The sequence below is a fragment of the Anarhichas minor genome, unplaced genomic scaffold (assembly GCF_050575085.1).
Source record: "Anarhichas minor isolate MPS153535 unplaced genomic scaffold, ASM5057508v1 ptg000011l, whole genome shotgun sequence".
In the NCBI taxonomy this organism is placed as follows: Eukaryota; Metazoa; Chordata; class Actinopteri; order Perciformes; family Anarhichadidae; genus Anarhichas; species Anarhichas minor.
Window position 1 is genome coordinate 67,074 of NW_027466457.1, and position 25,896 is coordinate 92,969.

A 25,896-nucleotide genomic window follows, 5' to 3' on the forward strand; every position below is an offset into this window, starting at 1 on the left:
ATGGAGACATTCAATTCTGTTGAAAGTGCAAGATTTATTAGTCTTCAAAGACATTACAGAACTTTCTCTTCAAGCAAGTCAATTCATGGAATGTCATTTTGACCAAATTCTGGCCTGATTTTCACATGTTGATAGATACAAAAGTAACATCTTCAGTGCTGCAGATAAATAAAGACGTTTGTACTACGCTACACTTACAGATCAGGATTATTTCTAAATTAATTAAAGTTGTAGAAACAGTTTAGAAAGGCACATACACAACTTATACAATGGATAAAAAAAAAAAAAAAAAAATAGAAGTTGACAAATATGGCACATGAACATGAAAAGATTATTCATTGAAAAAATTCTAAGTGCTGCCATTAAAGGCCATGGACAATCAATCACAATTAGGAAATAAGACAAAAACAAAGATGTCGCAAAGTATTGAAATCAAAACAGACTCAAGTCGGTCACATGTGTTTGTGATGAGCAGAGGACACCCACAGCTGAGCCTTCTACTGGAGAGAAACCACTCCAGTCCATCCGGACTACAAGTATTAAAAGGCAGTGTGGCGGAGGAAAGCATTGACTTTTACATTACACTTGTTACACCACCTGACCCTTTCTAATTGCCGTCGCTTGCGTAAATGCTACAAATTCAAATTGAATTTATTAGATGTTGCAAACACTATAAAGAGGTGTTTATGTTTCTGTAGAATGGAAACAAAAGAAGACACTTCCTGCAGCAGCACTTTAAGTACATTCAGTCTCGAACGTAAGATGATTGTTTTGTCATTGTAAAGAGAAACGATATCAGATCTTCTCTTCTAGCGAGCCTCACTTTACATTCCTCGAGTTATGAACACTGATCTGCTGTTCTCACAGCGACGGTCACTTTGAGATGGGTTCAGTGAGGGTTGAGACATCTGGAGGACCTCCTGCTTTGCCAGGGACAAGAATCAGAGACAGAATCAGCTTTATTGGCCAAGTATGCATGCACGTGCAAAACAATACTCTGTCACAATGCACGGATACAGAAATAGAAACAACAGCTAGGGCAACAGAGCTGGACAGATAAAGAGTAGTGAAAATAGCTGACCAGCAATAAAATATGAAATAAAAAATAAATATATTGTCTTTATAATGAATGGCAAGTGAGTTATTTCTGAGATCTAAAGGAGGATAAAGACGCGCTGACCTCCTCCTTCATTAATCACAGTACTATCTCTCTCTGTGCCAGTGGTTTTGCATAATTAAAAGACTCCATTAATCATCACAACACCACCTAACCTTTCTCTTTCTTCTCCTGAGTCTCCTCGGCTGCAGTCTTGTCTGCTCTGAAGAAGATCCGCGCGCTGCTCAGCGAGAAGTGGAGCAGCTCAAACTCCTGAAGAGAAAGGAAGACGGAAGAGGTCAGAGTGAACAATAGTTTTACATCAGAGGTTGTCAGACGCGGAGGAAGAGACACGAGGCAAAGATGCTGCTCGAGGTGAAAGGGAAAGGTGCGCCACGGGGTTCTGAAAGCATCAGGAAGCTGGTTATTGTAGTAGGGCCGGCTTATTAATACGAACAGCAGCTGATGGAGGCAATTAAGGTACTTAAAAACCCATTAGCTCCTAATTGCTGCAATGTGCAACAACGTTTGTATTTCCTCTTTGAGTCATAACTTAGTCGGATCTGAAAACACAACACTTATTTATTTAGATTCAATCCGACTTCCTCATCCAGAGGATATCATTATCTGGAGGAGGAGGAGTTTGGTGAAGACGCCTCTTAAAATGTCAGAACCTGCCTAAGAATCATCACTTTTTAAAGTTTTTCTTCATTATTAAAGTCAGTGAGAGTACATTCATGGCTACATTACAGACAATAGTTAATCCAGCACACTTTTAATGCTGCCAATTTGTCAAAGGAAATCACTGACTCCATGGCTACATTACACTTCCTGTTCGAGGAACCTGTTGTGGAATATTTCTTATGACTAGTCGGGAGAAGAAAGTTGAGGTTTTCTAAACAATATAAAGTAAAACAGAGTTTTGATTAACGATCAAGGTTTGTAAAGTCAATTTATTTGCTTGCAAGCAAAGAGAACAGTCTCACAGACACATTGCAGTGATCTGTATGAGTGCTCTGCATAACAGTCTCAATGCATGGACATTTATACTCGGACAGCTTCCTGTTATCTGCTTTAGCTAACAAGAATACACAAAGAACACAGTTAAAGGCAGGTCATCCTTCGAGCCTTAGTATACTTCATTTAAGACAGTCAGGAAGATGCTTTATCTCCTGTTTGCAAATCCCTTTGTTCACAGTTTGCCTTACAATAATCAGTTTAAACTCACAACAGATGCTTCCTTTGAAGCCACTGTGACATCGTTAAAATGACCATTGCAGAGACAGAATAGACATTCTTTACCCTCACACATCATATCTGCATGCAAAGGTTTACACCTTTACAACTTCAGATAACGCGTCACAAAGGAAGTCAAAAGTATTTCAAACAGAGGATCTCTGTTAATCAAGGCCTCTCTGTCTCTGTCTTACGAAGAAGAAAGAAACAGTGCACAATGATAACAGATAACAAGACACCTGGATACTAAACTAATTAAAGTCATCTACTGAAACTACAGTTTGGTGTCTGCTCTTTTAGGACTTACATTCTTTAAACCTTCACATGAGACTATGACATATTTTCCCATTACAAACCCAACAGGGATTGTACCTGAAGGTAGCCATCCAGCCTCTTCTGAGTAAGGTTCATCGTTTGCAGCAACTTTTCATCCTGGCTGGCACTCTGGACGCTCTGCTCCTTCACCACAGCCTTCATCTCTTTCTTGTACTTATCTCTGACGGCCTGGAACCAGTGCAGGGAGTCAAACTCCAGGTACTGGTCCAGCAGCTTCAGGATGTACGCCACACCTGCGAGAGCGAGTGTAGGTTAGTCAAAAGACAAAAAAAAAAGCAAGAAGTGTAGAGCATTGAGCCGATGTCGTGTAGTACGTACTCACCCATAGCAAAGCCGTCATCTGTGAACGCAGCTCCAGTTTTGTTCTTTTTGTTGAGTTTCTCTTTGCAGCTGATGGAATGCTCCACAAAATTCACCGTCTATGGGCGAGATTAGTTGTGTATCAATTACTGAAAGTGCTGCATAGACTGATGATGAAGATAAACACTGCATAGAGAGTTGTTTGACAAATGGACAGAGAAAAGAGCGTGACAGGTAGCAGCATGGAAGCAAATGACAGGTGTTGGCACTGACCAGTGGGGGTACGATCATGTAGAAGTTCCTCAGGTGCATATTCTTGGCACTGCGAAACTCAGGCGCAAACACCGCCACCAGCATCTTGAAGTACTCCGTGCCCTCGGCAGAGTTGCTGGTCAGATCTCCCAACACTGAATCTAGGACACTGGAAATGACCCAACATTTAAGAAGAACCGCGCAAACAACAGCTGATGTTTCCTTTCCTATTGTTGTTATAGCTGTGGTGCCCTCTGCAGCAGTAAAAATGGAAATACACTGAAAATATCTGGACATGTTTTGACCGTAGACACAACTGAAACACAGCTGTTTGTGTGCATGACAGAAATATTAAGCCCAAACTGAATACAGTTACACCTACTGGAGCTAGACTTAGTAACCCCCGATCCCACATACACAAAGTAAATCCCCTAAATGCAAATGATCATTTGGAGAAATAAAGTGCAGGGCTGCTATTTGCCCTACCTGGCAGCTTTCTGGGTCTCCTCTGACAGTCCCTCCTCTTTCACCAGCTCCTCAAAGTTGACTATATCCTCCAGGTCGGGCACAAACCTGGAGATGACACGGACATTAAACCACACCAGTGAGATATGACAGAAAACACTTCAGTGGACATGAGCTTTAATTAGATTTAACCTAATATCTACATAAAACAATAATTATGTATCCAGTTAATCAGGCATTTCAGAGACTTGCACCCTTCATATTAACAGCGAAAATACACACACCCTGCAGTCGAGCAACTCTCTTTTACCTGATGGCACTGCTGCAACAGTGGAGGCCTCCAGAGCGGATCATACGCACATAGCCCATGGCGTTGCCTGCAAAAGAGGGTCAAATCAGTGTTGGTTTCAAATTCGCCTGCAACCTGCAGTTACATTTCTAAGATGAAATGCCAAGAACTGATTATTCTCACCAATCTGGCTGATGAGCTGTCTGAACTGGTCCAGGTAGCTCTGGCCGTCGGGAGTGATGCCCAGCTTCCTGATGCCGCGGTTAAACTTCTCCGCTCGCTCGAAAGGATACTGCAACAAAAGCACGGCACGCTACAGCTGAACAAGAGCTCCTGGCAGGGAGCCATGTTATTGTACCAAAGTGATATGAAAACGCAGTATTTTTTAAAAACGGAAACTTCCGGAGGATTAGGCAGTTTACTTGTTCCAAGAACAGAAAATCGAGAAAAGCCCGATGTTCTCATGGCGGGCTTATCTGAAAGTCTGTCTGTTAATATGAAAACTTAACAAGCCCATTTGCAAAGTTCCTTTAATCTTAAACACTGGATTTCAGTTTCCAGCTCTCACCAGTTAAGGCTCAACTGGTGTTAAAACCACCAGACCAAACTAAAGCGTTTTCTGAAAAGTACCAGCCGGCAATATTCCCCATCTGTCCACGACGGTGCTTTGTTTGGTAAAATGAATTTGGACAGTGTAATGGGAAAATATGTTACAGTATCATGTTATGTTTTAAAACATGTACCACTGAAAGTGATGAACATAGACAGACACAAAACAGCAGTCCTGCAGAAGTAGTTAATCAATTTATGAACCAGATGTCCTGTTTTCTCTTACTTTTGGTTTATCACATGCTCCCACACAAGAAGGGGAAGTGAAGGCTGTAAGGGGAAAGATATGTTGAAGGCCTCTGTGTGACCGAGTTGTGAACCTGAAACTTACGTATGTTCAAAACTATGCAGTAAAGAGGGACTTGTTGTAAATCATGATAACTGTGACTGGTTCCCAGCGAACACACCTGACAGGAACTAAATAATGAGCAGAAGCCTTTAACCTGTGTCAGAGGGCCCCTCATCTCCCGTGTATGATTTATCTGAGAAAGAGGACCTCTCCGTGTATAAAAGGTGGTGAATCCTGTAGTTCGGAGAAGTCTTTACAACATGCTGCCGAATATGTATCGTGTTGTGCACTCTTCCCTCTTGCAAGAGAATAAACGGAAAAAGACAACTTTGAATCTTCTGAAGACATTATTATTAATTTGTGAACAGGAACTCTCTTCTCCCGATTAACCTAGAAATATTCCACCACAATTGACACCCAGCCTTTCCTACCTTCTGATCAGACTGGTCCTTTGTTTCTCTGAAGAAGCGAATGTCCTTGATGAGTCTGGACTTGATGTGTTCGTCGTACATGAATTGACTGAAGATGTAAAACTTCTTCTGCAGGAACTGGTATGTGAAATTCACCTGATGAAAGAAGAGAGAAGATGTGCAACAGGTGCAGCAAAAGCCTTGATGCACCCAGATCTGAAAGAAAAAAGTACAACTGGACTAAAACACGCACCGCTGCCTTCCCTGTAGACTCACCGTGGTGTTCATAATGCCTGTGCCGTGGGTCCGGATGGAGTTGGCGATGTGACGGATGTTGATGGTGTTCAGGTGCTTGTTGTTACTGGCCTTCTCTACGAAGATCTGTCGGAAAGCGAAAAAAAACTGTATATAAACGCACAAACAACGGCTTGGTTGAAGAGATGGAAGGTGAGCTCGGACGCGACAGGTCTTACCTGGTTGTTGAGGTTATAAAGGTAGCGCGAGACAAAAACGTGAATGTTCCTCATGATCTCCAGAACGTCCAGACCCTGATGAGGAAACACACCGGGGCTCCAGTTATAACCAACCATCTACCACCTTCACGTCTTTGATCAAAAGCTCCCCCTCTGTCACGTGGTGTACGGTGCAACCACACAGACCTGCTCCAGGGTCTGGCTGGGCAAGTGTGCCTCCGTCATCGTGAGCCCATAGCGCTGCGTGGCGAGGTTTCTCATCTCACTGTAGGTGGCCCAGTCATGGAGAGCGACCGTGGTCAGGTTGTAGAAGGTTTTATCCAGGTAGTGGGTCACATAGGCTGCACAGAAAATAAGACAAATAGTCTTTTAAGTTACACCTTCAGCGTCATCTTTCATTTCACAGTACACCGTCTTATCATGACATGAGCCGGCTTCCCTTCGTACTACCACACATGAGATATCACACACGTGGACATGTATGGACACAGTGTTTCCATCACCTTTGATGAGGATGAAGCGGTTGAAGAATCGGATGGGTTTGAGGGAGAAGAAGTGGGCCAGGTCCTTCATGCCAACTTTGAACGGGTTCCTGTCGTCCAGCTTCAGATGGGTGTGGACGGAGAGACGCAGGTCCTTCTCTATCTCCTTACACAGCTTGTCCAGCAGGTGCTACAAGAGAACAAGATGCACATGAAGGTTAAGGATGTGACTGCAAAAGCTCTTTGATTTGTACAAAAGTATTTAAATCAAAATGTCCCGACACCTGTACACCCTTTTTCCTCTGTTCTCACCTCGTTGAACACGTCCATGATCTCCTTGTCGTAGCTCTCCAGTAGCTGGTCACATGACTCCATGTGTTTGGCGTACAACATGGAGGGCACGCTGTCCCTCAGTGCACTAAACATGTACTGCTCCGGCAAAATCACAGACGTCATCCAGGAAGGCAGAGCACCGGAGCAGCCAATCAGACACAAGCAGAAGGGAAACCGGTAACATTTAAAAGCAAACTTTAAGCAGATAGACAGCAGCTCATACAGATGAGAAGATATTCAGTCTTCATTAAAACACTTCCCGCTGGGTTGCAACTCCAATTCCACGTCTCTTCTCGTCATTCCTGCCACAACATCCTTAAATTGAGATTGCGATGCTCTCAAACAGGGTGACAGAAAGAGTGCGATCAGTCCAGTCTGCTTACGTGTATTCGTGCTGCGTCCACGGCATAGTCGTATACATCGTCTAGGTAGATGGGAAACACAGCTCGGTGCCAGTAGAGGAAACTACAGTCACACTGCAGCTTGACCCTGTGGAATAAAGGGAGAACAGTCGTAGGCCAGAAGACTCTTCAAGTAGCTCACAGAAAACATCAAATCGCTTACATGAAAGGGTTTTGTGCCAAGAATGTCAACAAAGTTCTGGTCCAACATTCGCATCCAAGTGTCAGATGCAATTAAAAATGTTTGGTTCAAGAGATAACCGACGACAGTCACGTGCCGAAGTGATGAATGTGTAGTTGAGATGATGGGGGGGGGGGGGGGGGGGGACTGAGACAAAGCCTGGGACAGATCGGACCTAAATCCAAACAGCACATAGGCTCATACATAGTAGATGCATAGACACTGGTCATTTAACTGCATTCCTGTTGAGAGTTAGTCTGACGATGAACAGGGACCAGTAGGATCCTCTGACAGGTGTCTCTCCTGATATTGATTAATTAGTAGACCAACCGCGACCTTGTCCTTTCGGTCACGACCCAGAGTTCGTGACCATAGGTGAGGGTAGGAACGTAGACCGAGTCCGGTGCAGCGCCTGCTTTACTGCTTTACTGCTGCAGCCGCACCGATCCGCCTGTCGATCTCCCGCTCCATCTTACCCTCATTCGTGAACAAGACCCCGAGATACTTGAACTCCTTCGCTTGAGGTAGGCTCTGTGTGATGCAAATGAACCTGCGTGAACTGAAGAAACTTCCATCTCTGTGGGTGTTACCGAGTTCCTGGTTAGTGAGAATCCTGTGGTATCTCACCACCAGTCAGATAGCAAATAAGTATTAAGCCAGCTTTTAGATATTGAGGTTAAATCAACTTTAAAGTCCAAGCCACCGATCATCGACATAGAAAAAACCCCCACAACACTACAGTGCAAGCTCTTTGCTTATGAGACATCACAGCACAACAACTGGCTGTCTATGACACCAGATGTTGAAAGCTGGCTGGAAAGCAGCAGCATCTGAGCTGGAGGGTTAATCACTTTGCCAGCTCTTGGCAGATGGAGCAAAGGCAGATCGTGTCATGCACCGAGTAGCAAATTAGCACTTGGGAATTTTATTCAACATGATCAAAAGAAGAGGAAAGCCCACCTCTCACTCAGCTCACTGATCAGATCCAGCTTCTTCAACACGAGCTGCAGTGGAAGCAGCTCCTCATCTTTGAACGTTTTCTACAAGACAGCGAGAGATTTTAGTGTCAAGCTGAGAAAGCATCCCGATCAACAACGAACCTGTCCCAACGTACCAGCTGAGTGCCGACACACAGTGCCAGAGACACCACCAGGCGTCGCTCCTTTGTGCTCGGCCCACTCAGGGCATTTTCTGCCAGAACCAAGGACGACAGCACGTCCAGCCTCTGCTCGCTGTACTTCTTGTCAGAGATCACCCTTTTCTGCAGGGAATAAAAACACGCGTCACATAAAAATGTCACAACTCCATAAACTCCTCCTGTGAATAAAAAGCTTGTGCGTTTGGATTTACCTTGGCGACACCGATGGCGTTGAGGGCCTGCGACTGCAGCTGCTGAGTGATGTGAGAAACGGAGTCCGCTACAACCATGGACCGCCTGTGAAACATGTGCTCCACAGCCTGAGGGGAGAGACGCATCACACGACCTTATTCTCAAACGGACAATGCACTGGTGACAAGTACAGAGACACTCAAAAGCACACACACACCTTGAGCAATTCAACGAGTCGACACAGAGCTTTGACAGAGGTCTTGGTCATGGGCCGCTGCATCGACATGTACATGTTCATCGTGGTTTTGATAATGGTGCCGATGCTGTACGCATACAGGATGCCCTGTGAGGAACAGGAACCTTTATTAAAGACGTTATATCCTCAACAAACCTGTATGTAACAGCACAACACTTTTTAAATAATCTTATGTGGTCAGTTTATCATGAAAAGACTCAACAAATACAGGTATTTCTCTGTTTTAAATGGCATAATCAACGCATCTCGGGAGCATTTACGATTGGATTTGAAGGTGTATTGGATAATGTGAATGCCATGTGATGAGCTGGTCTTTGTAGTCCAATGCCCTAGGCTGTAGTCCTGCTGAGCCTCGTTAGGAGACAACATCTTACCTGTACAAACACATTACACCTGCTGTTCAGGTCTTCTGCCAACTTGTCACCCTTATGCTCCGTGGACAAGATGGACTCCATCTTCATCATCCAGGAAGTTACAAACACGTAGTAGGACTGCACATCCCTGAAGAGAAGAGACAACGGAAGCCATCGGATTCTACAAATCTAAAAAAAATTCTGAATGAAACAAAGTAAACGTGACTGATCTTCGGCCCCGCTGACTTCGTTAGTGTCTGAGCTCTTTGCTGCAGGTAGGTGTCTCTTTGCGCTCTGATCGCCTGCAGACTCTTCTTATCCATCAGTTTGGCTGCGGCCGGGACCTTAGCAATGAGGAAAGCGTCGGGAAACCAGATGATGTTTGCAGTCAGAGTGACAGCTGGAACCTGGAGGAGAAAGGCAGACACAAACCCACGTGATCGAGAGGTTTCCACTGTCGCAAGATGATTAAACAAAAGTCACCGATAGAGAAAAGAGGCAGGCCGAGAGCTACCTTTTTACAGATGTCAAGCAGCGCCTTGTAGAACTTCTTGTCGACACTCCTGAAGATGTGAAAGTGAAGCACATATAGACCACAGACGCTGGCATACTTATCCCTCTGGTCAATCTCTGAAGGTTCACCTGAAAACAACACGGACACGCAGACGTTAATCATTTAAAGTTGCAGCAAAGAGCGAGAACTAGTCGATCGTGAGGAGAGAAACTGACCAATTTTGGACTCAACATTGGTGAAAATGGTGCGAATGTTGAAGGCAAACTCCTCGGCAAAGGCACTGTTTTTGGAGACAGCTACTCCTTCCCCGGGATCATCGAATCTCTGCTCCACACAGGCCTGTCACACAGTTGTAAACATCAGGAGGTTAACGGTGCTCAGAATAGATTCACTCAAGTACTCAGTCTTAAAATGACCTAATTGATCACCGTTTGCATATTGGCACATAACTAAACTCTGACTTTACAGCAAACACTTCTACCTCAGAAAATGTACAACAGAATAAAGGCTCGAAAGAAGTGCAGTCACCTGCAATATCATGCCATCCAGCATCTGCCCCTCAAGCTTCAGCAGCAGCTTCTCAAATGGTTTCAGCTTCTCTTCAGGAATGGAGAATTTCCCCGGGTTATGGTGCACAGATTTCAACAACCTACAGTAAGAGAAAGCGATTACACAAGACTATAGGCTGTACATGATTTATATATTAAAGCACTTATGTTGAAATATATAAGAAAACATTATCAGGTTTCAACAGATGTAATTAGTTAAATAAATGCAGGAAATGTAGGGTTAAATACAAAATATCCTTCTAGATCAGATTTACGTACATATACTGTCGTTACATTTTTTCTTGGTTGTATGGTTTCAATCCACTGTTATAAACCATTTGAGAGGTGTCCTTCATGGTCATCCCGATAGTTTAAATTTCTAACAGATGAATGTTGTTTTCAGTACCAAAAAAATGGAATTTCTGGAATTGAGCTTTTCCTTTATCTTACTGGTTGCAATAGCCGTGTGTGTGTGTGTGTGTGTGTGTGTGTGTCTCTCTATGTGTTGACCTTTTATACATCTTCCAGTGATCTTTCAGTGTGCCGTGATTTTCCATTATCTCATCGAGTGTGAGCAGAACCACCAACAACTCCCCGAGGTGTTCGTACACGGTCTGCAGAGGCAACACAAAACTAAATAAATATATTTAGATAGATGAGACAAAGAAGAGAGTTTGAAGACTAAAATGAGCCAAATCCTTAAAACCCACCTGGAAATGGACACCTGACGACTCAATGATTTTTGTTGTACCCCTGAGATATGAAAGGAGAAACGCTGTTGTACATTTTGTTATACGCCGTAAGAGAGACACAAACATGCAACAAGTACTTAAACTGGAAATGCAGTCTGTACGTTTTTTTTGTCTGCATGAAGAGCACAAAAGCTCTTTTGACAACACGGGTATTCGAGCCGATCCAAGAAGAACAGTACATTCACTGTGTATTCACTGTGCTACATTACTTGTTGCTGTTGTAGAGGGCAGCCAGCTGATGAACAATATTGACCACCACTTCATAACATCGTGACACAAAACAGGAGAGTTCCTGCCAGAGAGCAAAGACAGAAGATGGTATCGTGATTTCAACTAAATGCAGAATTGTTGGGGAAAAATCTAAATGACTAATTATTATGCGTTTGATAATTAGTGAATGTTATACATTTGACGTAAGCTCATGTCCTCTGTAAGTGTTTAGAGCCGTGTCCTCAAATGGTTTCGTGTGAACTTTCTGTAACACCAGTCTCAGCAAATGTTTAGTCTATTAAGAAGCAGTTGACGGCCGAAAGAACACTTCAAGCTGTTTACTCTAAATAAGCCATAATAAACCTGCAGAAGCGTCAATACTTACTACGCCTGGTTGATTTGCGACCATGACTTACGAGAAAGTGACCTTTGTACTAGAAGGAATTGTTAAAGTGATGTTCCAGATACTCTACGTAGACGCCTGTGTGAAACGCAATTCATGTGTTATCCTTTGTGACGTAAATGACCCTGTGCCAGCCCACTGCATGCGTTTACTTAGTATGAATATCACTCGGAGACAGACCTCCGAGCAGCCTTGATGCATATTCTGTATGTGAATCAACTCTGTCTCCTTCTTGCAAGAATAAATGTCCTGTGATTAATCATTTTTACATCGGCTCAAGTGAATTTTTCTAACAAGAATGTTTCGACTGTTCCGAGCATCCATTGCCTACCTGAAGGAATGAGATAAATCGGCCCATTTGAATCTGGGACTCTCCTTCAACAACGCTGGTGTCAGACACTGTAACACAAATGCACACACATGTCTTTATTTCTCATCAGTTGATCGACAATTACCGTGTACCACTAAGGCCAAACCAAGGAGGAGAGTAAATGGTAATATGTGACGGATTACCTCCCTCTCCATAGTACAATAAGCCATTGTAGAACTTGGTTCCTGCCTGCAAGGGGGAAAAAAAAATTTGCATCTCACAGCACAACACGTCACACTGGAGCGATTCATTTAGACCGAGCAGCGACATGCAGCTGTTTTTCTAGGAGTAGGTTCCTATTTTGTTCATCTCGACACACAGTCCTACCAATGGTGTCACACTATTCCACTGATCAACAAGTAGCGGGAACACGCCAAGATATGCAGCAATGTGCCAGCGTAGGCAGAAGAATTGGACTGCAAGCTAGTAAACACAGATGTAAACAATGCTGACTTTAAAATACTGTCCTTTGGAAGGAAATGCTTTCATCACATTTGTTAGACCTCAAGGATACGCACAACAACATCCTTCAGAGTGCACTATTCCGACCATGCTTACCTCATACTTGAGCTTCTTCACTTCACTACAGAGAGCAGCATAAACAGTGATGACTTTGTTCAGAACCTGCACACAACACAATAGAAAAGTCATTATGAAAAAAGGAAAAACAGGAGACTTCAAATTACAGATTGTGTTTTGTCTTTAGTTAACCGACCTTGTTGTCTGTTTTAATTAACTCCAATAAGGACGACTGCTCGTATGGGAGAAGCTGAAAGAGAGCAGAACGTATTAGGAAGGAAGTTGCACAAAGTGTATATGGTGGAAGAACAATGTCAGTCTTTACAGGCTGATGTTCAGCCACCAGTGTTTGGTGTTTCACCTTCAGGGCGATGGGGTCCAGTGTGAAGTCCCACACGTCTCCGATGGAGTCATCCAGAGCCTCCTCGATACCCCTCAGCTGAGAGGTGTACTCCTCCAGGAACTTGCTGTAGTTCTTCAGTTGAACATCTGTGTGTATTTCTGCAGAGTGGAGGGTTTGATCAAGGACACTTCAGCAGATGAACACTGACCCTGATGTAAACAGATAGTTAACGGGGCCAGGACCATTCTTCTTTTGTTTTGCTAAAATCTTGGAAACAAAGAGTCGTACTCTATCGTTTATAAAAAAATAAACAAAATACATATCCAACCCCATTCCGTTTCTGCTGAGTGCATGGGGATATTAACTACCAATGTCTATTTAATGAAAGGATTGTGTGGTTACAGTCAGCTGTGTGAGCTGTTATTACTCTGAGCTGCTGTCACTTCTACCCAAGTGTCGTTAGGCTGTCAAACTGGTCAGCTGTAGCGATGTGACTGATGGCGGTGATTAACGTCAGCTAACTTTGCTGTTGCTTCATTTCACGAAGTTCTCCTTTACATTACAACGGGGCTGGGTGCGCCAGACGTTCACATGAAGAAAACAAAGTGAAATAACGTTAAATGTGTCCATATGACGAGCTTTTGTTTGCAAGTAACAGTCGGATTTGTTCCGTGCCAGCAAATAGACGGCGCCTAGTGACACACGGCAGCCTGCTAGCAGCGTAGCACTGGATGCTAATGTCGTGAAGCACGTCGCTATGTTTCACTGCAGGTCGGGACTGTACTTACTTTGGGAACCGTCGTCAAAACGGTCAAACTCCCAGTCAGGTGCGATGGTTTCTACCGCCATACTGCCAGCATAGGTGACCCAAAACACTGCTGTTAAAGAGGCGGGTTACACGGTCCCATGATGGGTCTCGTGATTTTGTGAGTGATCGCTAGTGCTCATGGGAAATGGTGTTTGTTAGATAGAAGGCTGATTGACAGATAGGTGGCTTGCTGGCTGCATGCCTGGCTGGATATATGAATGGATGGATAGATGGTTTTGTATATGTCCTTATAAAAATAACCAAAACATGTGATGCAACAACATCCATGACAACTAGACTATAATACAGTTTGGTCACAGGCCAGCATTGGACTGCTCTTAACAAATAGCTGTCTGTCTTATACCACTGCATTTGAATATGCATGCACTAGACATGATAGTGGCGGTGAGGGAGTCACGTGATGTGTGTGTGTGTGTGTGTGTGTGTGTGTGTGTGTGTGTGTGTGTGTGTGTGTGTGTGTGTGTGTGTGTGTGCGCGCGTGTGTCAGGTTAATGTCACACTGAAGACTCAGGCACAACATTCAGAGGACGACAGAGTCCACAAGGAAGTCTCATGGTTGGCAGAGTGTGAGAATAGATGCCTTCTTCTGATTTCACATTAACGGTAAGGGACTTTTTTCTTTATTCCTAATCATATGTTTCTCAGACTATCATATTGAAATACATGTATACATGTTGACCCATCGATTGTAGCAGTATCTGTGTGAGCAGACATGCTGGAGAGACGGAGACACACATAGAGATATTCAGCAATACAAATTGATTTGATCTGAGAATTAAAACTTTCTTTTAAGATCTTATTTCATCCTCAACCCTTTGGTCATGACCTTGGAGATGATTAGTGCCTAACTGTAGAAATCCCTTCATTATACTGTGTTTATTTGATGTACCATGCATTTCTTTAGATACCCTTGTGCATCTGCTACGGGTACAGGACTCCTTGTCGATAACATTACTTTGCCTTAAATGATTTGATGATGTTTTCTGATCAAAGTAGTTTTGGTCTGACCATTTTGAGGGTTTGATGATTAGCTATTGCTTGACTATGAATATTTAACATAATAAAATGATGTAGCTCCATCAAAGTTTCAGTTTCTGTCACGATTTATGTTTTGAATTAGTATGTTTTATTGAGATGTTCCGTGTCTTGCACTTTATTTCCTGCCTTTGTCTGCCCTTCCCCTAATTAGACACTGCTGCGTTCAATCACCTGCACCTCCTCAGTCTGCTTCACTTCACTTTCTGCCCCTGTCTGTTCCTCTCGTGATCGTCTGCCCCACCCTTAATTGTAACCTGCTGTGTCTAATCACAGACCTGCACCTTCCCTGTGTATTTAAACCCTGTGTGTCCCTCGGCTCAGTGTTCGTTCGTCTTTGGTCTAACCTGGTCCGTCTTTCGTCTGCCTGCCAGTTCCTCCTGGTACGTTTAGTGTCTGCTCCATGTTGCCGTGTTCCCTGTTTCTTTGGATGCTTTATTTTCATGGACTTGTGATTCACACGTTTTTTGTGTTGAATACTTCTTTGTTACAATTAAACCCACAATTATCCAACCCTCCGTTTCCCGAGTCTCCCTGCATTTGGGTCCAGCCCTTTGTTTTCTGCAAAAACCTTACAGTTTCTTAACTTCCAAACATATTATATAAACACTATATTTTCAAGCCTCTTCAACAGTATTGTTCAGAGATACTATTTGACACACTGTTGAAAAGCATGTTTGCTGATATGCCATGTTTGCAGATTGGGTAAAAGGAGGGTATATATTTTGAACAATGCCTCACTCACAACTCTATTTCCTCAGCTGTTTAGTACCTGGTCATCTCTTAGGAATTCCAAATGAAGAGCATTGTCAATGTCAGACAACACAGCCTCAGTGTTGCTGATGGGAAACAAGCATGAAGAATGATAATGCAGGCAATCTGTCCCATCAGATGACTCGGCCAAGCTCTCTGCAAGCCAAAGTTGCACACTTTATTTTTCAGAAGTGAAATAAGTCCGATCATTGAACAAGACTTTACTTCATAACTGAATGCTGCGCTTTTGATTGCATCCACCAATTCTATAATTCTTTATGGTGTTTCTCATTTTCCTTTTAGGCAAACTGTTTGTGACCAGTGTCGGAGCCACGCTGTTTCTCTGGAGCCAGAGCAGCAGGAATAACATCCTGCCAGCTTTTCACCATGTTTGTCCCAGAGTCACAAGATGAGCTACTGTCCCCAAGTGGCTCTGTGGGCAGAGGCACCAGCCAACAGTACGGATCCAACCCGTCCCCATCTCAAAACGTTGGAAGTCCACAACCTTTTAGCTCTAATGGGAATATTTCGCTAGCCAACACCAGTCTGCATTATGAGCCACAGGAGACAGACTTTCTGCTCCCAAATCAACTGTATGGTAGGTCAAGGATCAGTGGATCCACGAGAGCAAAGGATGCAGGTGGCTCCGGTGCACCTGCTGAGTCAATCTGTTCTATGGTGCTTCAGATCCTGGTGCCGTTTGTGCTGGCCGGGCTCGGTACCGTCTCTGCTGGGATGCTGCTTGAAGTGATTCAGGTGAGAAAACAAAGAACAGGCGAGGAGGACAAAGAGGTGTTTTACAGTTTGGATGTCTTTCCACATCCCTGGAAGCTAAATGAAGGAGGTTTTGCACGGAAAACCTCTTCAATTTGCCAGGAAGTAAAGAGATGAAGAGAGCTGAGAATATGAAATAAACCAAAAAAGTATTTTGAATTTCAAAGTTGGTGTGTATATTTCAAGGGAGCATCACCTTGGCTGAAAACAAAGATGATTTATTGTGTGTTTGTTGTGTTGGTGTTGACCGTGGTTCATCTACTATATTAAGTTTGTGAATGTGTTTTCGAAGCAGAACTGGGACGTGTTCCAGGAAATCACAGAGATATTCATCCTAGTCCCTGCAGTGTTAGGCATGAAGGGGAACCTGGAAATGACTCTGGCCTCAAGACTCTCTACTGCTGTGAGTGTGTGCGCCTGTTAACACACAAACACACACAGACATGTGCACACGAGCTAGCAATTTAATCCAATCACACGCGTACCATGATGTACACAAAAAGAGACCTCATGTAAGTAATCTATTTATAACATATATACAATCACAAAGAAATACCACGAGACGTTGCACATAATATAAAATAACACTGATGACGATGCAGTAAAATGGACAGAGGTGGGCACTAGAGTTGGAGGGAAAGTGAATAACATGGAAAATTGATTGACTGGGCAACTACAACCTCTTTCTCAGAATTATATTTTTGCCTCCTTGCATCATGGGTTCGCTGTCCTCGTGTGAAACTCCTCACAGAGCACGGCAACAACTCGCAGCACAATATCCCGCAGAACGAAATGATGATACCGACAGACCAACAATTCCAATAATCTGAAATGATGTTCTTTTTGGAAAAGAAGAGAATATATTGATCAAATATTTATTTTACAAAGAGTCAAACATAGTGTAGAGCCACACTGTTGCACTGAGTTAGATTTTCCTTCATAAACAAATGCGCTATCACTCCTATTTGAGTCACATTTGCCAAATACTCCAGTGACTTGCTGCTCAAAAGTATCTAAAGTAATGTAAACTATGTATTCATGTCCAGTTTTTAAAAGAGTTTCACATTCAGTAGTAGCCAATGAGGACTGAGTGCCATAAAGTAGTCGGGGTAGGGGAGTTAGAAAGTAATGAGAGCAGATTAACACATTCTTGGTGTTTTCAAAGAAGTTCTCGTCAGTCAGAAAAATAAAGAAGAAGATCATCGTTGTCCTTTAAGGTCACCGTTTTTCGAGCTCATTGCTTGGTAGTAAACAGTAAAGAGTGATTTTATTTGGTAATTTCTTAATTTATCAAGTTATTAATTAATTACTTTAATTAAATAAAAATAAATAATTTCCTATTTAAATGTTTGTATGCTTATGTGATGTAAACATGTATAGTTTATGTTTTTACCCAAAGCATTTTGTGACGTTTTTGTCACGATCAGTTTTGTCCTTTTGTTCAATATCTGACTTACGCACACTAACAATATAGAGTAGTCAAATTTACAAAGCCAATCAGATGAATTGTTCTTTATTGGCCATAAGCAACCTTATCATTTTTTTTTATTCATGAGACTATAGTATTTCTTTTTTATTCGGATAATATTTACTTGTTATGTTGGATTCAACAGGAGTACACATTTTTCCAAATGATTAGTTATTTATTTTATGTGAGTTGGTGTAACATTATGAACAATATTTATCTGTTGAGGTTCAAAGTTAATTCTTGACTTCAGACAACAACAAAAAATGACATCAAAATCCAGCTGCTCTGAAGCTCTCAATCATATTACACACCCTCCATCAGCACATTGAGTTTGCCCAGTTTTTAATGAGTTAATCCATATCTGATGTTCTCAGGTGAATGCAGGAAAAATGGAAACTGCCAGAGAAAAGTGGTTGTTGATCGTTGGGAACCTGGGGCTCAAACAGGTACATTATTTTTATTTGGGGAAAAAGCAACTTTGTGATGGATTGCATTCATTTTATCTTCTAATTAACCATTTCTGTATCACTACCAGTTTACCTACATCATTTTGTTGGGATATATCGTGACTTGGGGATATTTCTCTCTACCACCCTCGTTTTAAAGCTTCAAGCCACAGTGCTCGGCCTGTTGGCCTCTTTGATGGCGACTTTGCTGGGCTGGATGGCAGAAAGAAAGATGCCCTACAACCATGTGATGCTCCTGTGTTCAACCAGTGTTTCAACCGCCTTCATGGCTTCATTGCTGCAAGGTAACAACACAACTTGTCATCACCTTGAACCGCTGTCCTTAGACAGGTGCATCCTATTCCTACACACATCACAATTGCATCTGTTCAAACCTTCTCTGCTTCGCCCATGACCTCAGGAATAAATTAAGCTTAGAGGACCAGTGTGTAGCTTTTAAATGGGATCTATTAGCAGAAATTGAGTATAATAATCATAGCGATGTTTTCAATAGTGTATAATCACCTGAAACTAAGAATGGCTGTCTTTTAGCTTAGAATGAGCCATTCATATAAATAAGGAGCGGGTCCTCTTCACGGAGTCCGTCATGTTGCACCGTCATGTTTCTACAGTAGCCCAAAACGGACAAACCAAACGCACACAAAGACTCAGAAAAATATGCACTTCTCATGAAACTTGTTTAGTTCAGTAAGCTGGTCTCCATGTTAGAAAACTTTTGAGAAATAGGAATATGAACAGAGGGACTGTGGTAAGGCGCATCTAGGACACTTAAATCAATTCTGCATTGGGTTTATCACTTTTGGTTGCAGATGGCTTCTGATCAACCAACAATTTACATTTCAGCACAGACTGATTTTGACAAGCTCAGTGCAACAGAGGCAGATGTGTAGCGAGGTATTATTATGTTCTGCATACATACGTCTAGGCTTCACTTCCCTTTTCATTTTGCTCTTACATCGCCTTTATTTTCTTTATAATAAAAATTCTGCTGAACTCAAGACTTAAGAGCCATTCTTCCATTCAGATTGAAATTAAATTAAGTTTATCAGGTCTTTCCAACTGAATGAATGCCTTCAGGACTGTTCCAATGTCACCTCATAGATTAAGAACATTACCTTGTCTTTAACCCTCTCGAGGTATTATTATGGTGGGAGTGATCATTGGCTCCAAGCGACTGGGAATCAACCCTGACAACGTGGCCACGCCTATGGCTGCCAGCTTTGGGGATCTCATCACTCTTGCCTTGCTGGCCTGCTTCAGTCATTGGTTCTACTCCCTCATAGGTAAAGAGAGACAAGCATGTTGGAGTCAAAGGTCATGTAATTTTCACTTTTGGCCAACAGATGGTACTCTGGAACTAACACAGAAAGACCAGGAACCTGGTTACCAATAATGGTTATTAAAAGGCTCTTCTCTTGACAGACCTGTATCCCTACGTGCTGTACCTGGTGGATCTGTTATTTTTGTGCCTGGTTCCTCTTTGGGTGGTCATCTCCTCCAAACATCCAGCCAGTCACATCCTGCTCCGCACAGGCTGGGAACCAATCATTACAGCAATGGTCATCAGCAGGTACTCATCTCTGTCATCACTGGCGTTTTGGAAAGCATGCACATGTATTCAAGGGTACTTGATCTTTGTACATTTAGGTGTGGGGTGGATTTAGAAGTTTATGAATAGTCTATTTTTAGTTTTTAACAATTTTCCTTGGCATTAAAAGGTCCAGGCCATGAGTTTATAGATAATAATCATCTCCCTCACATCACTGCTTGTCAAAATACAGGTTTTTACAAGGAGAAATGTATGTGTCTTTGTTTTAGTATTGGAGGACTTATTCTGGACAAGACTGTGTCAAATCCAAACCTGTCAGGAATTATAGTTTATGCTCCAGTCATAAATGGTGAGTTTGAATATTTCAATCATGGATGAATCCTTAAGCTACAACGTGACAAAGCTATTTTTTCCGATGCCACATACAATACAGGTCTGCCCTCACCGTACCCCCCCCCCCCCCCCCCCCCTCCCTCCCCCACCTCCAGACTCTCCACTAGAGTCAGTCACTCCGCCACTTCAAGACACTGTTTTTATTAGGGCCTGTCCCGTCCGGATTTTCTCCCAAGAGAGTGAGTCCCCTCTGGCTCGAGGTCCTTCAAAAAAATAGTTAAAAATCAAAAGATATTTATTCTCTAACAAAAGCAAGTACAGTTACAAATTGAACCACACTATGAAATACAAAAAAATATATTCCATGGAATAGAGGTCTAATGCGTTTACCCGACAGACTGGCGTATTCCAGTTAGCTGCCCGACAGTCCGAAGAAAATCTGTCGATTTCCGGAAAGTCCTGGTTCTTATACTTTCAGAAAAGTCCACCTATTTTCCATACATCACCACAAGCTCAGTCCAGGGATTGGTTGAGACCTCGATCTGCACTACCTCGTTGTTGTCGTGATCTGTTGGACTTTGGTCAGCCACATCTTTCAGCAGCTGCACCCTTTGTCCTTGAGTTATGTGTTATCTTTTTCAGTAAACTGCTCCTTTGTCCTTGAGTTAATCATTAACTTATTTGGTGGTGGCGTAATACATTCAGTAGTTTTCCATTTGGTCTAAGCTTTCGACAAGTGAACATGTAACACCTAGCCATCGCTAGCAGCGCTTTTAAACATAGTTTTCTCACAGGCCATACATGACTTATAGTTAACTTCAAAAAACTAGTGCCTTCAAAGACAAATTGATACTAAACTTTTCTGTTAAAAGTTGCACTGAAAACACATCAAAAACTATAGTGGTCAGCCAGTTGATTGGAAACGTGTCTGGGCCATTCTACCGAATTGGTTCAAAGTCAGGTTGGAAATATTTTAAAATTTTGTATGTTTTATTCCCAAAACTTTGTCCGTATATATATATATATATATTGTTGTGGAATATTTCTTATGACTAGTCGGGAGAAGAAAGTTGAGGTTTTCTATCAATATAAAGTAAAACAGAGTTTTGATGAACGATCAAGGTTTGTAAAGTCAATTTATTTGCTTGCAAGCAAAGAGAACAGTCTCACAGACACATCGCAGTCATCTGGGAGAGTGCTCTACCTAACACTCAGAATGCATGGACATTTATGCTCAGACAGCTTCCTGTTATCTGCTTAGCTAACAAGAATACACAAAGAACACAATAAAAGGCAGGTCATCCTTCGAGCCTTAGTATATCATTTAAGACAGTCAGGAAGATGCTTTTATCTCCTGTTTACAAATCCATTTTGTTCACAGTTTGCCTTACACTAATCAGTTTAAACTCACAGCAGATGCTTCCTTTGAAGTCACTGTGACATCGTAAAAATGACCATTGCAGAGACAGAACAGACATTCTTTACCCTCACACATCTTATCTGCATGCAAAGGTTTACGCCTTTACAACTTCAGATAACGCGTCACAAAGGAAGTCAAAAGTATTTCAAACAGAGGATCTCTGTTAATCAAGGCCTCTCTGTCTCTGTCTTACGAAGAGTAAACAAACAGTGCACAATGATAACAGATAACAAGACACCTGGATACTAAACTAATTAAAGTCATCTACTGAAACTACAGTTTGGTGTCTGCTCTTTTAGGACTTACATTCCTTAAACCTTCACATTAGACTATGACATATTTTCCCATTACAATATATATATATATATATATATATATATATATATATATATCTAAAGTACACATATCTAGTAAAAGAACCGTCAATTTTTATATTGTATTTTCAGACTGTGTTGGAATGTTTTTCCTCTCCCAAAAATTGTCACTACCGAAACATAGTAATACACTATAGTAAAAAAGTATTATTATTAACCTGTTAAGATTGTGTTTCCTTCCCTTCTCTGAAGAGTATTTTTACAAATATTTCTTGAAGGTTTTCACAATTAAATCAATAAAAATGAGATTTGTACCAAATTTCTAAGTTCAATTTATACAATTCGTCAAAATCTAAATGCAATATTTCTTTGTAAAATGCATAATACTGATCATATTGATTCCAGAATTGATGATTGATACAATTGAACATACATTAAACCAATCGGTATCATAACATTTTAGTTGATAACTCAATATACTTTATTTTTTACAAAACATCCAGTGTTTCGGCAATGACTGCACTGTTTCGGTTGTGACCACAGTATTTTGTTTGCAAGGTTATATCATATTTCCTCAACCTTATTGCTTAATCTTAACTCATAACATGCCTTAGGTTGGGAATATTACAAACACAAATGTTTTGTGGTCAATAGAATAATTTTATTTTTGAAGACATAACAATTGTTCATCCAGAACCACTTAAAGTACAAACATTACTTATCAATGGAAAATTACCCAAGTGGGTTCAGTAAAAGAGAACAAGAAAACATTGACAAATAACTGATATTATGTTGTACTGTATGTTTAAGGGGGTTCAGTGTCAGACACCATCACAAATCCATTCACAAATTTAGTTTTTCACATACTGCGGTGAACACACTTGGGCTGATCTGGACATGCCTCTGTGTGACGTTTTCTGGTGGAGGGATTAAGGTGACGACCTTGTCCACTGTGTACCAGATCGTGTCCTCTAGTCGCGGTCAATAAAAGCGGTTTCGCCCAATGTTGTGCATGACTTTGACCTCAAGGGCACCTGCAGACAGATAACGGGTAAAATAAAAGGACATTGGGCGAGATATGATAAGTATTGCTTGTATTGGAATCTTATAAGACTATGAAATAAAGTTTGATTCAAAGGGAATATGAATATGAGAACGGAAGATGGCCAAGTGAGAATGAATGGAAAGAGAGACTTTACCATATGTTTCGGTAGTGACTATTTCGGTAGTGACAATTCTAGCTAACTTTGAGCAAAACTAAAGAATGCTAGCAAGCGGATGGCTAGCATACACATATTTGAAGAGGCGTACACACATAAAAACATAATACTTTGCATTAAACCCCAAAACATTTTCTTAATTGAAGAGAATATGTGTTCGGTAGTGACAATTCTTAAGGTTACACACAGATTTTCAGACTTTGGAACACATTTATATCAAAAGTATGGGATTTAGCTACTTACCATTCAGCCATGAGGGACAGGGATGCAGTGTCACTGCCTGGTGAAAAATGCAGGGGTGTGGCTAAAAACCAGGCTCAGCCAATGGACTAAAACTCTTATGTTTCGGTAGTGACATGAAAACTGGGGACATGATTTTTTGGGTATAGTTTTTTAATTTAAAAATTAAACCCAAAATAAATCTAAATCTTACAACTTCTGTTTAAACTTAATCATAAAGATCTTTGAAATTACACCATTGAACAAAATCTAAAAATTGTTTTAAGTGTTATTTACAGAAATTGAAATTTAGATGTCAGGGTTGGGGACAGCTACTTCCCAATAGAAAGTACCCTATAAATGATGATTTTGTATATATTTAGCTTATCACTATCTAATTTAATGCCCTGGGTTTAAATAGACCACAACACATTCTTAGTAAATATCTGTCTGAATACTTAATTGTTTTGTTAAATAGTTTTTCTTGTTGGGGGACAGCACTTTGAACGAATTCGGTAGAATGGCCCGTATACGTTTTGTGTGGGGGAAACAAAACTGTGGTAGAATGGGCTTAAAACACAATTGTAAAACCTGTATGTGAAAGTAAGATAATTCCTGTCTATTCATGGGAAGCTCAACAGATGACTGGTTTAGGCCGCAGAAAAGGAAGATAGAACTATAGCTCCAACTGGTGCATTGTTATTTGAGGTCAAGATGACTGAAAGGAGGCTGTATGGTGCAGTGGCTAGCCTCACAACAAGAGGGGCCCGGGTTCGATCTGGGTGGTCCTTCTGTGTGGAGTTTGCACGTTCTCCCCGTAGCAGCGTGGGTTCCCTCCGGGATCTCCGGCTTCCTCCCACAGTCCAAAGACATGCAGCTTAGGTTATTTGGAGACTCAAAATTGCACGTAGGTGTGAATGTGAGCGTGAATGTTTGTCTGTCTCTATATGTGCCCTGCGATAAGCTGGCGACCTGTCCAGGGTGTACCCTGCCTTCGCCCAATGTCAGCTGGGATCGGCTCCAGCGCCCCGCGACCCTGAAAACGATAAGCGGTTTGGATAATGGAATGGAATGACTTAAAGGGGAACTCTAACAATTTTACACATCAAAGTGTTGGAAAACAGAAGCTCAGGCTGGGCCTGCTCCAACACTTATTCTGTTATTTGTAGCTATTGGTGTCCCAAAGATGTCTGAAGAAATCACTGGAAACGGTCAGAGTTCGATGCAATACAGTTTATTCTTTGAGCAAAGTATAAACCCTGAGCAGTCTCCGGAGAACAACTTAATATTCTGCTCTGAACACTTTCTTATATATTTCCTCCGTCTGGAGCTAGTGCTCCACAGTATTCTTAATTTCTTCCTCTGTTGCCTTGGAGGTAATGGCACAATTTTATGGTGATGACATCTGCTCTGCTCTGTTTTTAGACTCTTTCTTTTGTTACCATTAACAGGTTATATGTTAAATTATTTAACTCATACTATTAATACTAGTTCTAATAAATTGGTCTCATGTACATTGAATATATTTGATAGTGCTGGCTTACTATGTCAAATCAAACTCCAATAAATGTCTGTTTACAACTCTCAGTAAGTACTACTGCATGTGTGAAAAAAGGAGTATATATCCTTTTGTGGCTCTAGCTGTTTGAAATCTGAGCTTATCTTTTCTATTCAGGTATTGGAGGAAACCTCGTCTCCATACAGTCTAGTCGTATTTCTACTAATTTGCATTTGAATTACCCACCTGGAGAGGTTCCTGAAGACCGTAAGGGCTGCTTTAACCCTTGCCGCACTTTCTTTGGTTCAGGTAAAGACAAAATGGTCAAACTATTTAAATAAAGAATAAAGCCCCTTCACCCACTACCCCCACCCCCACACACTCTGATGTTCAGCTTTGTCATGCAGGAGCAAACCATCGATCTGCTCAGGTTCTGCTTCTCTTGGTGATCCCTGGTCAGCTCATCTTCTTACATGCTATTCACCTGATGAAAGTAGGCCAGACTTTGCCCAGTCCTCTCCTGACTGTCGCCTTCTTGTCTGCTTCCCTGATTCAGGTGAGTGAAACATCTGGTCATTTTTCACCCGCATGCATCCTCTGTTTCACAATATCACTCGGGTCTGTCTCTTAGGTCTTTTCCCTGCTGTGTGCAGCCGACTGTATGGTCCACTGTCTATGGCGGAGGGGTAAAGACCCCGACAGTTACTCAATACCCTACCTCACAGCCCTCGGAGACCTACTAGGGACTGCTCTCCTCTCTCTTGCCTTTGTCATGCTGTGGTGCATCGGTGACTCAGGCAGTGTGTAGGTTCACAGCAATAAAAGGTTTGAGGAAGCGCAAACGTGACAAAACATCCTTTGTAGGAGTGACATAACAAATACCAACGATAAAGAAACTTTTTAATCAAAGGCAGTCATCTATTTGTTCTAGTTTGTTTTTCCCCCTTTGCCATCATTATTAAACAGATTTAGAAAATGAGGGCTTCTTCTCCATTACCCCCATTTTTGTATCTTTGTATCTGAACCCTGATCTTCCCAGATGAGTCTACGTCTTGGATAGCTATACAGTTTCCTGCCTTTGGGACATTTACTAAATCACTCATTGTTCCAGATGTGTGCTATAAAAATGCATAGGATGAGAATAGATGTGTTAAAAGAAAGAAAAAACATATGATTGAATAAACGTACATAGGTGGTGATTTGAGAACGGGACATTTAATGATTTGTAAGGACAGATATGTGGCCCAATGTATTTTATAAAACAATG

General features: G+C 41.8%; 2 protein-coding genes across 7 annotated transcripts; one reads left to right on the forward strand and one right to left on the reverse strand.

The window, feature by feature from the left end:
• Window positions 1–14: 14 nt before the first annotated feature.
• washc4 (WASH complex subunit 4) lies at window positions 15–13,673 on the reverse strand. Of its 6 annotated transcripts, none has more exons than XR_012953342.1 (33): window positions 13,539–13,673; window positions 12,769–12,908; window positions 12,604–12,657; window positions 12,447–12,512; window positions 12,032–12,077; window positions 11,850–11,917; window positions 11,115–11,197; window positions 10,864–10,906; window positions 10,664–10,767; window positions 10,134–10,254; window positions 9,821–9,944; window positions 9,606–9,733; window positions 9,338–9,498; window positions 9,113–9,239; window positions 8,700–8,825; window positions 8,503–8,610; window positions 8,267–8,413; window positions 8,113–8,192; window positions 6,954–7,059; window positions 6,550–6,666; window positions 6,259–6,427; window positions 5,942–6,096; window positions 5,756–5,830; window positions 5,559–5,663; window positions 5,304–5,438; window positions 4,158–4,266; window positions 3,996–4,062; window positions 3,707–3,793; window positions 3,242–3,389; window positions 2,987–3,087; window positions 2,705–2,901; window positions 1,273–1,369; window positions 15–920 (listed from the first exon to the last, which is right to left on the reverse strand). XR_012953342.1 is itself a non-coding variant. In XM_076088741.1 (33 exons), exons 1-33 carry the CDS (start codon window positions 13,597–13,599, stop codon window positions 874–876), a joined length of 3,501 nt encoding a protein of 1,166 aa, XP_075944856.1. In that variant the 5' UTR covers window positions 13,600–13,673; the 3' UTR covers window positions 15–873. The 6 variants fall into 6 exon arrangements, 5 of the variants coding, with proteins under 5 accessions (XP_075944856.1, XP_075944855.1, XP_075944858.1 ...); XM_076088741.1 differs by having other exon boundaries at window positions 15–923; window positions 2,991–3,087; XM_076088740.1 differs by having other exon boundaries at window positions 2,991–3,087; window positions 13,539–13,614.
• A 2,081-nt stretch (window positions 13,674–15,754) lies between these two features.
• slc41a2a (solute carrier family 41 member 2a) lies at window positions 15,755–25,437 on the forward strand. The gene is made up of 10 exons (XM_076089819.1): window positions 15,755–16,123; window positions 16,437–16,544; window positions 17,984–18,055; window positions 18,216–18,360; window positions 19,213–19,359; window positions 19,499–19,646; window positions 19,895–19,974; window positions 24,807–24,938; window positions 25,037–25,185; window positions 25,261–25,437. Exons 1-10 carry the CDS (start codon window positions 15,755–15,757, stop codon window positions 25,435–25,437), a joined length of 1,527 nt encoding a protein of 508 aa, XP_075945934.1.
• Window positions 25,438–25,896: the final 459 nt, after the last annotated feature.

Bases quoted from the DNA above. Each gene is read 5' to 3' on its own strand.
- slc41a2a (XM_076089819.1), top strand. From the start codon at position 15,755: ATGTTTGTCCCAGAGTCACAAGATGAGCTACTGTCCCCAAGTGGCTCT. The intron at 18,056-18,215 runs GTACATTATTTT...CTCGTTTTAAAG, and splicing joins GGAACCTGGGGCTCAAACAG to CTTCAAGCCACAGTGCTCGG. The intron at 18,361-19,212 runs GTAACAACACAA...AACCCTCTCGAG, and splicing joins CATGGCTTCATTGCTGCAAG to GTATTATTATGGTGGGAGTG.
- washc4 (XM_076088741.1), bottom strand. From the start codon at position 13,599: ATGGCGGTAGAAACCATCGCACCTGACTGGGAGTTTGACCGTTTTGAC. The intron at 11,198-11,849 runs GTAGGCAATGGA...GCTCTCTGGCAG, and splicing joins GATTTATCTCATTCCTTCAG to GAACTCTCCTGTTTTGTGTC. The intron at 8,611-8,699 runs GTGTGTGTGTGC...CTCTCCCCTCAG, and splicing joins GACTCGTTGAATTGCTCAAG to GCTGTGGAGCACATGTTTCA.